The sequence below is a fragment of the Acanthochromis polyacanthus genome, chromosome 11, assembly GCF_021347895.1.
Source record: "Acanthochromis polyacanthus isolate Apoly-LR-REF ecotype Palm Island chromosome 11, KAUST_Apoly_ChrSc, whole genome shotgun sequence".
In the NCBI taxonomy this organism is placed as follows: Eukaryota; Metazoa; Chordata; class Actinopteri; family Pomacentridae; genus Acanthochromis; species Acanthochromis polyacanthus.
Window position 1 is genome coordinate 28,609,542 of NC_067123.1, and position 16,569 is coordinate 28,626,110.

Below are 16,569 nucleotides of genomic sequence, written 5' to 3' on the forward strand. Positions count from 1 at the left end.
GCATTAATATGTGAAAGTTTAAAAAGAGAAGAGTCAAAGCAAAGCAGGGCTCATGGTGTTAGCCACAACGTTAAAAAAATGAGCTGGTAGGTCCCCCTTGTGTCCTTAAAAAAACACTCTGAAATATCAGGGAATATACACGAGATCTCTCAGGATGCCCGGTGGTGTTTTGACCCAAGATGTTGGCAGTGGATACTGTTGATCTTTTGGGTAGTGGGGATTGTTGTGTTCTGGCTTGTGGACACTCAGTTGGATTGTGATCTGGGGAGTCAAGAGGTCCCGGACCTCCTTAAGCTTTCCTATTTCCATGGTGGATCACACCGTCCTACTGGGCAAGAATGCTGCCATCAGGGAGTGTGCTTGGTCTGGAGCATCATTCAGGTGGGTGGTATATGTAAAAAGAACATCCACATGAATGCCTGTACCAGAATTATCTGAGCAGAACAATGCAATGCAACTAGATGATTAATGTAATTTCTTTCACCTGTCAATGGTTTTAATGTTGAGGCTGCTTAGTAGACTCCTAGTGGGCTCCATAGAGGAGGTGGGTGAAAAGATGATGTTGGCAAAGCTCATATGCATCATGGACAATCCCTCCCACCTCCTGCATGTGACTGTGGGGGCTTTACGTAGCACCTTCAGCAGCAGACTTAGGCTTCCACAGCGCAAGATGGAGCGCTATCGCAGGTCATTCATTCCATCTGCTGCAAGACTTTACAACATTAGCATCACTGGCTGATGCTAACATAAACTGGACTATATCATGTCATCATCTCAAACCATAGTAAAATCTGCACAACATTTTTTTTTTAACTCTGCTGGCATCTTGTACTTTTAGAGTTACATATAGTCCACAAGCCACTTTATGTTGCTGTTGTTCATAGTGTGGTAATACCATATTTATTCATTTTCATTCTTGTCTATATTATACATACTGTTATTATTATTAGAGCTGCTGTGAAAGATGTTGCTGCTGTAACAATGGAAATTTCACCTGGCGTGGGGAGCAATAAAGGATTATCTTATCTTAGTATACAGAACAACTTAATCTAAATGAAATCATTGGGCCCTTCATCACACTGAAATTGGTGCACAGTGAGCGGTATTTCTGTAAATGAGATGAAACATATCTAGATAAATGCTGTCGACAGATACCAGAATAAAGAAGGGATGGCAAAATCTGATAAACAGAAATTAAATTTAAAAGCAACAAACTCCAGACAATTGGGCAATATTGACCTGTGGCATTGCACCATATGGTTAATAGATACCAATTAATTTTAAAGCATTACACTACATCCCACTATACACTTACAAATAATTCATTTAGTGATGTCTTGATGCTAGCTGTGCATAAAAAGCAGATCCTTTGATTTACACATGAATCAATATGTATTATAAGTGTGGCTCTGTGTCTAACCTCCCACCTGAAAATCCTTTGACGGTGTTTGAAGGTTTTGCAAAGAATAAAATTACTGGGGACACCTGATCGATCAGCAGAAATAAACTAGATTCGAGTGGTGTTTCAGAAAATAGAAAGATATATACATTAATAAAAAAATGATCAATCAAAAAATAATAATAATTGTGATGTGCACGAGCAAAGGTCAGTAAACTACAGGTGATTTCACATTGCTTGGCTGCCATATGAACATTAATGTGGTGTGAAGGCCAATTCACACCCATAACAGAGGAGGCAGCCTCCATACATTACAACACCAGCATGGTTCATGTCCATGCTCCGTAAGAATGCACAAACTGGTTATTTAGTTCCACACAGAGCTTTCACACATGTGGAGCCCCCCCCCCGTGCCCATCGGTGCTGATCACACATGACAGGGTTGGTGCTACGGCAACAAATCTACTTTGTCAGGTAGGGAGACGACCCTGGCCTCTTACTTCATGAAACAACCTTTCCTTTCATCAAGCGGTGAGATTAATTCCTGAAACATTACACCGACCAGCGTGATATATCAAGCAGCCGCTCACATATCAGTGGGATGGTCTTTATGCTTTCTCAGTGAGGTGATAGGTGAGATGTGTCAGAAAGAGCGAGAAAGAGTGACCTTCGGTGGGAATGACTGCAGGAACTCTGATGACCTCTTGTGCGAGATGGAGGTCACGGTCACCGCAAAACACTCTTCGACAAATGAGTCAAAGCTTATGCAGTAAATCACTACCCTATGGATCCCCCACTTTCACACTCACACACGTAAGTATGAAGACAGAAAGGTGAAAGCAGGGACAACGGCAGGGTCGGGGACACCTTTACACGCAGGACAGAGGTGACAGCCAATCAAACAGTGAGATGATAGATGTGCCTCATGAAAGGGAATACGGTGGACGTCCTTTCCCCTCCGAGGACAATGGCATCTGATGAAGGATCCTGAGAACGCAGCATGTCACCAACCATTCAGTATATCCTTTGTGCCCCCATCCAATCCCCTAATGAATTCTCTACAGTATGGGAAATGGAAATGAGCTGTCTTTCAACGCGTAGTGGCAACATGCAAGCTAATGTGATAAGTCTCCATTTACATATGATCCCTGGCCAAATCCTTTGGCAAAACAACTTATATAAGCGGTGATGAAGTGAAAAGTGTTATAAACTTAATCCTAAATATTTCTTTTATGACAGTGGTAAGAAATTGAACTTCTTGCAGAGTTAAATGATAAACCACAAAGTATGTATTGCCTTGACGACCGAGCTTCTGGGGGCTGATGTTTGAACAGTCTGGCTGACTTTGGACAGATGTGCAGTACAGTCGTCTTGCTGTTCCTAATGTGCCGTAACGCGAGTGCAGCTACACCCATTTTCCAGTGGAAACGCAGCTTAATTTATACTGCTTTTGTCACGAACTATACAAAAAGTCATTTATTTCATGAAATGACTTGTAAGTTCTAGATATAGATTTCACTGGAAGGAGAAAAAGGTCTCTAAAAATGTTAAATAAAATTAGCATTAGGAAAGAAAACCATCCACGATTTCAATTTAGTCTGAGTGCTTGCCTATTTGTGTCAAGGTGTCTCTAAAGAGCAGAATTATTACCTGCTGCACCTAGATTGGAAAGCCCGTTTACACGATCAAGGAGACAGAACAAACTCAAAGTCATACATGATGCATTTCCATAAGAAAAAAATACATCATTCATGGTTCATCACCTCTGCATGTATTTCTCCATGAAATCAACTGGGTCATATTAATTCCACAGTGTAAATTTAATAATGTCAACATATAATTTATATTCATATAATTAGTATTCAGATTCTTGAGTTTTTTATTAGAGGTAACCCCGTGAGATGTTGCATCTCATTTTCAAGAGGGTCTTTAATGACAATAATACAATACAAACACAATGAGATGTTTAACAAGGAGACAAATAAGAGAATTAAACTATACTAAATGTAACAAAAAAGCAGACACACTAACAAACAATAAGGAGATCATATTCTAAGGCAAACATGAAAGTGGATCATTTATTCATTGTCGAAAAGCATTCAAGTACTAAGGTCAGTAATGGCATTAAATATCTAACGTTGCAGTTTAAATTTAATAACGCCATAAAACAACACTGCGTTATTACGTTATCACAGAGCTATTATACCACTGTAAAACATGAACGCACATCTCTTTGTGTTGTTGCAAAGACTCATTCTCCAGGCTCTTTCAATGACCTCTACGGTGAAAGGGAACTCAATAAATGCTGGAAAGTACATGGCACTCCGTTACCCATAATGCTTTCCTGTTCTGCAATGAAGCACGATACTCTCCTCTGTTTTCATGCAGTATGGTTCAGTCACTCTTTTCTGTAAGCCGTTAAGCTGGTAAACCTATTGTATGTGGAAGTCATACCGCAGTTAGGAGAGTGTGAAAAAAGCTGACCCAATTTTCATCGCGTCTGTAAACTGATTTTGCGAGGTGCTATTTTTATTACTCAGGGTATAGGGAGTAGATCTGCTGGTTTATGAGTAGCGGGTGACAAAAAGAAATTCAGTGTGAAAATAAAAGAAGGAAAGAGGTTTTGAGGGACTAAATATTAGCTTGTGTTAGACGGAAGGTGTTACCATTGTGCAAATAATGCTCTGAGAGATCTAAAACATGTGAGGTCATTACTGAATCTTAAATTTCTGAATCCGTAATTACATCAAGATGCTATAAAAACCTTTAACAGGGAAGTGTGCAACTTCTTGATCCAGAAAAATAAGATGCTGAATACAAATAAACACAGAAAGACTGCTAAGATCAGAGGATTAAAAGCTCCTACCTGGGGTGGGTGTGGTCTCCTGTTTGTCATGCTCCTCGTGCCACTGCATAGTGCGGTGGTAGCTCACCATCACCTCCCACAATGCCTTGCACAGATCCGTCAGGCAGGGAATGTAGCTGTCTAAGGTGATATGCTGCCAAAAGAGAGATAATAAAAACAAGGTCACTGATGGTAGCCCGCAGTACTTTACTCCTCCTGCCTGTATTGTTTGGACCCAATAAAAAAAGGATCATTTAGAGTTATGAAACACAGTGCGGGGACACTTCAATAAAAATTGCAAGATCCAGCAAGACACTGACAAAAGAGAGTTTATCGGCTGTCCTCTGCATTACATCTAATTAAAATCTGCTTACACTAATCATTCAAGGGCACTGTTGGAAAACATCTATTTCTGTATCACAAAGACCTCTTTCATCTTATGTAAGGGCTAATTAATGTAAGGACAGATTAAAATAAGGACATTACTGAGAGGGTTCCAGAATAATACACAGTGCAAAGATTTTAAAATCTTTCTGATGTACGACACATTATGTGAGCTATTATACTACGGTATAATACCACAACCTTGTTAATGACTTCAAATTAGAGACAGATGATTCTCCTTTTTTTATAGTTGTAATAAAATGGGATAAAATATGGTGAGTATGTGTGTATTTGTGACAAATGCTATCCTTTTAGCAGGCACATAAGAAAGTAAATGCATATGACTAATGCACTGTATGGGTGATGAGGCAACATCATTTGTGTCAAGTTCAAATGCATACATTTTAACATATGAGATTTTTGAGGTTCTGTGAAGCAAATGTAGCACTGTAGTTACATAAAGTGTCTATGCAGGTGGATAATCATTCACTGTCTGTGCATCAGCTTTGATATAATGTTCACACTTCATGCCCAAGGCCTAAAATGAGTTATTGCTTTCATAAAATTCCAACTTCATTACTTCTACACGTTATCTAACCATGTTGTACAGGACATAGGAGTATTCTGTTTTAATTTGCAAATGTTAAGAAATTATTATTGATAATTCTGCCGGTAGTATGGCTAATTTCATAAAGACAACTTCTATGTCAATTATTTCACAACATGAGTAACGCACTTAATTTTGATGCTCTTACATCAGACCATAGACTGTAGAAAAGACGTGGATGTAGCCGCCGTGATATCACTGACACCCAGTTGTTGAGGACAACTTTAATGAAGCCTTGAGTTTGGCATTTTGGAATTCCAGTTTCATTTTTCTGGAGCCTGAAGTGACTGTTATTGAATGACAGGTGAATCTGACAGAGAATTTGAGGACACGATGCACTAGACGCTAGCGATGGTAGTCACCCTATAACACACCCCGCTTTATTGTCTATTTTATCCTAATTGGGACCATAATTTCCTAATGAACACCATGCTTTATTGAAGGACACTTAAGACCATAAACCCATTAGGAAAATGTTAACTGAGGTAATAAAGTAAGTGAGAAGTAGGGTAATTTTCTCAGACTTCTGTAACATCCAACTTCATTTTTGAAACAGAGAAGTTGCCCCCTGCTGGCTATTAGAAAGAATGTAGGATTAGGGCACTTAGTGTTGGCTTCATTTTTCAAACCCTGAGGCTACATCTATTTATTTTATGGTTGATGCTACAGGTACGGACCCGTACCTGTAGCATCTGTACTAGAGGTACGGACCCGTTAAGGTCACTGAATAGCTGGCGCCGGTTAACTACTATTTGCTTCACATTACAGGCAGTTTATATGAATGACTTTGACGGCGAACATTGTATAATTTAACCAAAAATACACCGTCTCCTCTCATACTTATGTACGTCGGATTTCCAGCCAATCACAAAGCGCGTTCATCAGCCGGCTCATTAATATTCATGTCTGTCTCATTAATATGTATGATAAGGGAAAGTGCCGTATCCGTAGACCACAGGCTATGGGTACGGGTCCGTATCTGTAGACACTACCTTATTTTATACAGAAGGAAAAATATATGTGTTAAAATAAAAATTGGCCCACCTAAGAAAAGTCCAGCTCCCCAATAGTAGCTACTGACACAGTTCAAGGCTCTACAATCAGCACACAGTCCTGTCAACATGCTCAGAGCAAAATTATTACCACCAGATGAAAACACACTGTCAGCAGCCACACGTTACGTTGTTCAAACCATGATAATGAATATGTGTTTGTAGACCTTTGTTACATTTCACAAAAACATAATTACAGGCCACAAGCCTAACACACTGATGGTTGGAAGGAGATGAAACAGCACAGCATCAAAGAGATCCCAACGGAACTTCCACACTCAGATAAAGTTTTAATCTGGCATATCTAAGTCACCCACAGTGACAAACCACCACGAACCAGGGAAATCTCTTAAAACATTTCTTAGCAAGACATCTCACAACTGCAAGCCATCAGCATGAAAGTTTAATATACTGGCGCCATCACAAAAGATGATGTGAATCACAGAGCTGCACAACAGGCATGAATTCGCTGTTGTGAAAATGTTTCAGATGGTGTTACTGAAATGTTAATTTCTATCAAACTCACCGGCCAGTTCTAAGAAATACATCACCACCACCCTTAACAATAGAGTTTAACAGAAAATTACAACACCTTTAGCACAAAAAAAGAAAAGTGGGAGATGTCAATTATTTATATTCTATAGTGTATTGAATTTCTAAATGCTGACAATAAGGTGATGTTTTGATTCACACCTCACTGCTGCTCATTAACACATCCTACAAAATCTCCAGTGCAGGCAGTCAGTCACGCTCTTACCAGAGGAATTAAACATTCCCTTGAATTTGCTTTTCACAGTATTTCATATTTTAAAATCTGTGCTACATGCCATGCATATTTAAAACATAATGATGACAGCACTGTTCACAGGGATAATGAATAGTTTTAATTAATTGTGCAAATAGTCAAACTTTTTTTTGGAAAAGCAGGTGGTGAAGAAACAGCAGCTCCAGCATGTGGAGTCATTTGCTCCAAAATTACACACGAATACCAAATGTCACTTATGAGCTGAGAGTGTGAGCACAGTTCGAACCATGAATACCACAAACTACAGGCTCAAGTATCAACCAGCCATCTGGTAACACAGGGAACAGCTGGAACACATTTTGGAAATCCTCTCTGTTGTGAGCTCAGTCTCTCTTTGTTTAGTGAACAGCAGAAGGTTCTGTCATATTCTAATATTTAAATTTGAGTCAAAATTAGGACAAAAGGTAAAAAAAAAACGGAGCAAGAAGGCGTTATCTTCATATCACCAGTAATGAATAACCATGATCACACTGTCATAAAGTGGATTTAAGATTTACAAGAGGTGCAGTCCAGTTTCAGTGGTTTTACTGATTGCCCAAAGTAGTTTATTTCAAGTTAATTCAGTTGTTGATACGGCTCCATATTGGCTTCATAGCTACATGTAATAACATAATGTGACAGGACTGTGTGAGTGAAAATTTAAAGTCTACCTCTTCCTGCTGACACCTTAACAAACAATATCAAACAACTCTAGATTCATTTCAGCCAAACAAGTATTTTTGGGTATCTACTATAAAAAATATGACACAAACGGGAAGAGGTGGGCGACTTGAAAATGGTTAGAGCTAATGGAACGTGGACTAGAATTAGGACTGCGTCATATTGGGAAAACTGATCTTTTTCTTGCACTATAGGAAAACTTCTATTGCACTTTCAAATTTAAATAAATAAAGTGCTGCTTTCATTTCCATGTTGACCTATGTTCCTGGTAATGTACAAATATGCATTAAAATAAGACTTAAAATGAAGTTTTTGTTCATCTGAATTTTGTTCATCTCCAAGACACAAAAGATAAAATAAATTGTATCCAAAAGTACTCACTTGCTGAACATGTTTTTATCCATACACACTAGAGTTTAACACTTTTCCTGGATCATCTTACGCTGCTGGGCAGCTGTGCACAAAGAAGCCTCTAGTCTCCACTCATTTACAGTAACGCAGAAAGGTGTGTGAATAAAACATTACTTTGAAAAGACAGAATGTGAATAAGGTGTTCCAATATCAAATTTATTCAAAGTGAAACAGAGGGATGTTATCTTAATGGGCTGTCAATTACTGCGATCAACTGTGCTGATGTATTTGTGGGCATCCAACATCATGACTGTGATTAATATCCCAATAATTGTGCAGCCCAACAACTGACATTCTGCTTATTTTTTGGAACCAGAGCTGTCTCTTCCGTGTTTATCTCCTCTTTTTTATTCAATGCTGTGATGCAAACAAGAAACTTCTTGGCTTATAAATTAAGTCTGTCTAAGAATCCTAAATGGGTAAATTATGAGTCTTGTATGGAAAATAATTGGTACTAGCAACAAAAAAAGAGTTGTGACATGATGTGTTTGACTTATTTACCTTACTTCATATTGCACTTCCTGTGAGGTTACTCTTGCACGTGGCACTTAGCAATAGTCAAAGCTTAAATGATATATCATGCTGACCTGCCTAAAATGCTAAGATGATCTTGGCAGCAGAAACCCCATTTCCACCTAGAGCCAGCCAGACTTATACTCCAACAAAGTACTAACAGCCTGATTTTAATTAGATTTCGAATGAGTATTATTAGCAACATTCATTATAATTATATTTTACATGTTTGAATTATAATTTACATGTACAATCTTCAAAATCAGTTTGAATTAAATAAGTGCAGATGAATGAGGCTGAAATCACAAACAGGCTCCAGCAGCACTGGCTGCATAGGTAAGCTAATGAACCAGTTCTCACAAAACCTGTCTAACACTGACATTCCATGTTCTCCACCAGCCAACCGTAGCACAGCACCATGTTGCCAAGCAACTGGGGTGATGGGTGTTTGAGTGTGTGGGTTAAGATCCTCAATAAGGCTTAATGAGAAGAAGTAACCGCAACTGAGCCCACACAAAATTGCTGTCCCATCCTGTTTGTTTTTGTGTTGAAGGCCACGAATGACATGAGGTGGTTTGCATGGAAAACAATAAGTAAACTGATGCCAGAATCAACAATCAGCCTTACTGCTTACAGAGGAGGCAGGATCGGGAACTATTTCAGAACAGTCAGTGTTTTTTTTTTTTGAAGACAGTCACCCATCACTATGCATATACCATAAGCCAAGCTGTGGAAACTTAAAGCGCTGAGTGCATTTTTTTCCCCAATCATGTGGGGGGCATAAGGAGGGATATGAATGCTAGAAATGCCAGTTATCCAAGAAAATGCAGTTACACTTGATTTAGTTACAGTTGACGCCCTCTGCCATCTCTCCAAAAAAGAACAAATAAACAAATTAACCTGTGAAAGATCAAAAATACAGTCAGCAAACTGAGAACCTGCTGTGCAAGCAAAGAAACTGAGTAGAGGCCACTGAAGAAGAATTTCTCTCCCTCCATCCTCTCTTGTACTCACAACTTTTGGTGTGAACCTGAAAAGTGAAGTAAGAAAAAGGACAAAATTATAACTAAGCAGATCAAAGCAATTTGGTGTGGTTTGGTTCTCCATTGGAATTATGTAATGAGTGTCAGGCTGATAACGTATGCGCAGTTTGATGTAGGGAAGAAGTGTACAGCTTGACATTAGATCTCTTCATGAACATAATCTAAAGTAAGCGAGTGCAGAGGCAGCACTGAAATTTATCTCTGCAAAACTTATCTCCCCACTGTTGGATGGTTACCACTGTCATCTAGAAGACACAGGCATATCACTGATCGCTATCTAGGCTGCTGCAATATTTAACATCCTTAGTTGAATCTAGAGATAATAACCATGAGAGCAGATCACAAGAGAGATTGCCTGTGAAAACTGCTCATAGGGTCAGTCTGTGTCGTTTCAGATAGCGGTGTTGCTCCAACGTCTCAGAATTTGAGTTTTCTCATTTGTTATTTCAGACCTGAGCTCAGTCATTTAAAATGTTCCGGCTGCATTTTGAGATTTTCCAACTCTGTCATTTTCATACGTTCACTCTCAAAGAATGTTTAAGTTTTGGAGGAAAATTAAGTTTTCGATATTTCCACAACTATAACTCCATCAGCCATGAAATTTGGGGATTTCGCAGACAAAATTGGCTGAAGCAGATCCAAATGATTGAATGGCTCCAGAATAGGGAAAATTCTCAATTGTTGGCCCTTGAAAACAGAAAAAAAGTGAAAAATTTTCAAACACTGGGCCCCAGAGAGTTCCAAAAAGAGTCTATATATAGATGTATTCATACACATTCGTACTAAAAGTACTGCTTTTTAATAAGATGTAAAGCTGCCAAGGAATGACAAGCAGCTTGAAACTTTGAAGATAAAATGAAAATACACAGACCTCTATGTACATTTGTTTTCGTGGTCGTATGAGTGACTCCACATAGCTATTTTGGCATATGTCCATAGCAAAAAACTGGAACCTTGGTTCGTCATACTTGCCACAAATCAAATTAAACTAATAGTTGGTGAATTATCCAAAGACTATATTTATGGCGTTTCCACGGTCTGCCTCAGTTCCACTCACGCTTCACCTCCATTGGTCAGGCACTGTCAAGATGGCGACGACTGAAGCCACCACACGAAGCATCAAAACTAATGTTCAGGAAATTTATTGGTGTTATCACAGAATGTTAATCCATCTTTATATACAGGCAAAGTCTGTGATCTTGACTAAATGCCATACCATGTGTTCTCATGACTCTCTTATTTGCAGTGAGATTCCCTGGTTAAAGCCTAACTAAACTTACGCGCATCATTACAAAACAGCAATGTTCATAATTCATGAGAAGTGAAAAGCAATGACAGAGACGCCATAGATTTTCGTGGCTGATTTTTCTTTGTGTCGTTTTTCAAACCACAGATTCCTAAAAACAAACACAAATCATCCACAACTTTAAAGAGAGAAAAATATCTTTAAACCTGGGTACCGTGGCCTGTGGATCAGTAATCAAACAAAGCATTCCTCTTGGAAAAAAAAATGTAAAAACACTTGATAAACAGCTGCAGTCTACTGTGAGAGTAACAACAAACAGCATGAGACCAATTTCCATGCATAAGAACTGCGGTGATAACATATACTGCCTTCTGAAAGAGACTAATTCTGATATGGACCAAGCTGCAGCAACTATTAACTAAGTAAAAGCTGGACACGGATCATGGCTGGCACTGTTCAACTACAAAAAGCGATATCTGGGTCCACATTCACTCCACAGCTTCACAAAAGGGTCCATACTTCAGATATACAACAGATCCAAAGGTTAGCTTTAAAAGTATGACAAAAAAGTCAACACTTCATACTAGAGATGTCTCTATCACAAGGAGAACACATGGTTTTCTATAACAAAGGCAAAAAAAATATGAAAAGCCTTTAGTCCCATTAACAGCTAACAAGAAGTTAAAATAATCCACAGCATGCAGCCAAGCAGTGCAATATACAGCCTTTATAATCACCTTCTCTCCTATGAGAACTCCACAATGATTTTGGGAGTGAACTGTCCTATTTGCATCAGGAGAGAAGTCAGACAAACCTGGGGATTGTTTAAGAGAAGGCTATCCAATAATGATGAGATGCTGATGTAAAATTAATAGGACCCCTTCACAATCAGACCTGACCTTTCTGAGTGCTCCCATTCCCCCTGAATTTTTAAGGCGCATAACTAAGAGGCGAGTTCAGAGGGTGCAATGTGGCTCTAACATTTTCTTAACCTTTATTTATCATGGGAGCTGCATGGGAAGTTTGCTCTGCTCCATAAACACAAAGTTTTCTACCGCTACAGGTCTAACACTATCACAAAAGCCACAGAAATACTTTCTCTACTGTGCACATATGCTGGGGCAGGTGAGATTTTAATGCCTTGTTCAAGAGCAAATCAGCAGGATTTTTTTTCAAATAGATAAGACTATTTCTGACTTCCCAAACCACGTCTGTCAATCTGAGCAATAGTGCATAGGTGTGTTTTTTTAAACTAGCCAGAAAGACCTTGGAAACAAGTGACTGAGTGCTTTTATGCAGCAAGATCGGAAATAGAGGGGTGCATGGGTAGGCATTTCAAATGCTCCGCAATCTTAGAAAGGACAAGTTTTCAAGCCCATCTTGAAATTTTTAGCACCTCTTCAAAACCACCTCACTCCACTGTGAGTGTATCACATAAGCGACACACATTCATTACCCATGGGCACCCTGATTAGGTCTCCTTTTGACATTCCAAAGGCAGGTGCATAAGTGTCTCAACTAAAATAATCTACCATGAGGAGCCAAAGTAAGCAAAACACTTGATCTTCCCGTAAAAGTCACTGCAGATGGGTTGAAGTTGCTGCCAGTGACGCAGATGAGCTGTCTCTGAGCGTTCGCGTACCTCTTCATTTGAGTGTGCACCTGTGTTTGTGCATGCGCTGCCCTATAAATCATAATCACAGAGCCGCGACTGTAACGACACATCCTCCCAATCATAAATTGGTGCGTGTTTGCAGAGTATAAATGTGTGTGTTTGTGTTATGAGTAGAATCATCCAGGCAACACACCGCACTGACAGGGAATCCATCAAACACAAGTAAACACCAGGTTGTGTCTCTAACCAGTGCACTATTTCCTGCGCACCATAATTCACACCCATGATACGGATCCAATAAGCCCAAAAGCAGTTGGGTCAACAGGAGGAAAAACTAAAAAAAAAAAAAAAAGACGTGGAATAAAAGGTACAGACAGTTAAATGTGTCACTTTTATTTAAGGTAAGAATATTTTGTCTCACAGTATAAAATATTCTACATTGTGGAGGCTAACCGATATACTAGGTAATCTATAGTATCAGCCAATATTGTCCTGGTATTGATTTATCATGTTGACATTGGCTACGTTTATATGCAGTCAAAAACCCTTTCTTAACCGGAATATTAGCAATAACCTGGTTGCGTAAGGCCATGTAAACACCCGCAAAAACCCGAATATGCTCATATTGGGGTTTTTTAAAACCCGAATAAGATCCCTGGGTTACTCCTTTTCTAACCCGAATATCTCGTCATATAAACGCGCATCGGAATATCCCCATAGAAAGAAACATTCATTTGCGTTCTGCGCATGTTTCATCCAAAAGGAATCTTGGTCTTTTGAGTACGGCAACTACTTGTATATCGCGTCTGGCGCGCGACCCACCAGAAATACACAAGGAGAGGTAAACAGACATGGCGAAACCCACACGCAGCACCACAGCGTCACACAGCGTCACACGACAGGAGTAACTCTGTCTGTTTAGGCATGTAAACGGGTTATTCCAAATGTTTCAGAAACTGGAATATTTACCTTAACCCGAATATTGATGGCATATAAATGTAGTCAGTGATGTTGTCCTCTAATATGAATTGTTTTTGTGCATAGAACATCCATCCATCCATCCATCCATTCTCTATACACGGCTTTATCCTCACTAGGGTCGCGGGGGGTGCTGGAGCCTATCCCAGCTGACTCAGGCGAAGGCAGGGGACACCCTGGACAGGTCACCAGTCTGTCGCAGGGCTACATATACAGGCAAACAATCACACACACATTCACACCTACGGGCAATTTAGAGTTATCAATTAACCTCAGCATATTTTTGGACTGTGGGAGGAAGCCGGAGTACCCAGACAGGGAGAACATGCAAACTCCATGGAGAAAGATCCCAGGCCCACCCCAGGATTCGAACCGAGGATCTTCTTGCTGCAAGGCGAAAGTGCTAACCACTACGCCACTGTGCAGCCCCCTGCATAGAACATAATACAGAAAAAGATGCTTGTAGTTCTTTAGAATAGTGTCATCATAGTTTGTCCAGTAAAGCGGCTCCAATTAGACCCTTTACAACACTGTCAGAACAGTCTGCAGCACATGTAGTGGAGCATGTATCACCGTGGAGCAGAGAGTGATGTGGAGAAAAGCTAGCTTGATAATTACTTTGGAAATCTGCTAAGTTATTTTTCATTCCATTAAATAATATAAGCTTTTATTAATACCACAGTGGTGAAATTTGGAAACATTTATACATATTTTCATACAAAAGTAGGCATTGGCACTGACAGTAAAAATCAAGTTGCAGCCAGTCCTTACTACACATACAGCCTCACATTGCTACATACAAGGCAGGCGAAATATGAAAGCACAGCCAAACATTTTCCTGCTCCTGCTGTAACAATCCTCGATCTACAATTTAAATCCAACCAAAAAAGCCTTGACCCAGAATCTCTAAACAAATGTAAAAACAAAAAAAGCTCGTTTCAGGCCCCCAAACAGTAGGGGTACAAAAACATGCATAAACAGGGAGAAAAAGACGCAGGAATTGAGGGGAAGAAGAGATGAGGAGTGAAGGTGAGGGGTAGAGTACAGGCAAGTGCTGACGTGAACACAGCAGGCAGTGCCCCTGGTAAATGGTGTGCAGTCAAACAGCGATGCCAAACATGGAGCTAGAGGGTCACACAGGAATACACGGTAAGAGTTGACATATTATGAGAGACTGTAAAGGAAAAAATAAATCCTCAGATGAGGCTGGGATAACCTTTATCTGTACCTCTACGTACTCTACACTATAGGGTCGGATTGTAACACAGCCTCTGTGGGAGGAAAGCTTACTACCAGTCACGCTATGGCTTGCTAGGCATTCAAATGTAATATATTTCAATTTGGAGGGAAGAAAAAACAGAGAGAGAGCGTGTGTGTTCCACTATGGGGACAACAGTCAAAAAGTGCTGCTGCTGCAGTGCATTGGTTCTGTATTGTGAGCAAGATTAATTATCTCATAGTGAAGGACTGCGATACACTGTGCTTCTCACTGAAGTAATAACTTTTTCTCCTTTCTCTCAATCACTTTCTCCGTGCTCTGCTCCCCTCCTTCATTTCACTCTATTAAGGAAAATCTGAAGAATCCCTTGTCAAGGAATAAAGCATTCTTCACTTGGCAATGAGATGATGAGAATGTTCAGGGCGGGTTGTATGTATGTGGGCGCATGTGAGCAGCCAGCAGTGTCACATGACAATTCATCACAGCACATGTAGATATTTCATGTTTTATTCAACTTCATTTCGTATTGCCTAAAACAATGGTGAGTCTTCACATAAGCTTCTAACCTACTGAATCTTTTCTAGCGAAGAATACGCGAGTGTTTGCATAATAATTAACTACACACAAACAGACAGTCGTGTAATTACCGTGCACAGGTCCTTGTACTGCATCTTCTGGAACTTGGTGTCAGCGTTGCCGGCACACAGCTCAACATATCCCAGCACCACTTGGAACACAGTGTTGTGGATGGCCTGGGTGAAGTGCATGTGCAACTGGTCCATAGCAGTCTGCAGAGAGTGCCAGACACATGAAAACTATTATGTCAAGATGTCACTGTCAGTTTGCCAGGGTGAAGCTGTGAAGAAGTAAACAGCAGGGAAATTGCAAATCAAACTTCTTGGGAAACATATACTCTATACTTGCTATTTTGAATGATCTGTAGACATGTTATGTTTAGTTACATAATATAACAGAGGAAAAGAGCATGGTAATCCACCCTTGGAACTGCGATGTTCAAGTTCAAGTGAAAACGCACAAATATCGTGTTAATTCCACGATTCAGTGCAGTTTGTCGTGTCAATAATCAAGCAATAGGGACAAGGAATAAATACAAAAGCATAATGGCTTTGTAAAATTTCAACTATAAACGTGAGATTTTATTGGTTTGGAGTTTTGTGTCCAGCTGATGGTTCTAAGTTCAATAATCACTATTGCTCTGATGCTGCTTTCACAAACTCTTGTGAGAAATTGCTCCACTGACAATAAACAAAAAACAACTTATTTGACAAGTTTTTAAATGAGACATGTAGAATGAAGGGCTTTTCATAAAATATAATAATGTTAAGCCTAGATTAGTAGTTCAAAAAACATCAGAAAGCTAAAAATCTTTCTGCTTTTACAGATAAATGGCATAATTTGGTCATTTACCCTCACATAAAACAAGGTTTTTGAAGCCAGTATGGGAGCAGTTTAATACAGTATGATTTCTTTATTACTTTATGGGTCATTAATAAATCTGGATTTCATTTCTGCAAGTTAAGTTTCTCTTGATCATGTTTTCACATGCACTCACAAAAAAAGCATTGCAATCTTGCTCCAGCACACTGCTCTGTTCCCGAGTCTGTTGTCCTTTATTCTCTTTCAAAGTAAAGTTACATTCACCACCATTTTCTGTTATGCAGCTCCCACCCACCGTCTCGGTATGGGGCCCTTGAGAAACGAGGACATCACAGTCGCAAGACACGTGGGCACAGTACTGAGAAAAGCCTCAGGTAATAGGTGTTGTAGCGCA

General features: G+C 39.6%; 1 protein-coding gene across 2 annotated transcripts in view; it reads right to left on the minus strand.

Moving 5' to 3' along the window:
* vps50 (VPS50 EARP/GARPII complex subunit) overlaps nucleotides 1-16,569 on the minus strand; it is a 126,088-nt gene that overhangs the window by 65,998 nt on the left and 43,521 nt on the right. For both annotated transcript variants that reach the window (XM_051955493.1, XM_051955494.1), the window contains exons 12-13: nucleotides 15,425-15,565; nucleotides 4,266-4,398 (exon numbers count right to left, since the gene is read on the minus strand). In XM_051955493.1, the coding sequence (XP_051811453.1) occupies nucleotides 4,266-4,398; nucleotides 15,425-15,565 (274 nt within the window). The remainder of the gene's footprint in view (nucleotides 1-4,265; nucleotides 4,399-15,424; nucleotides 15,566-16,569) is intronic.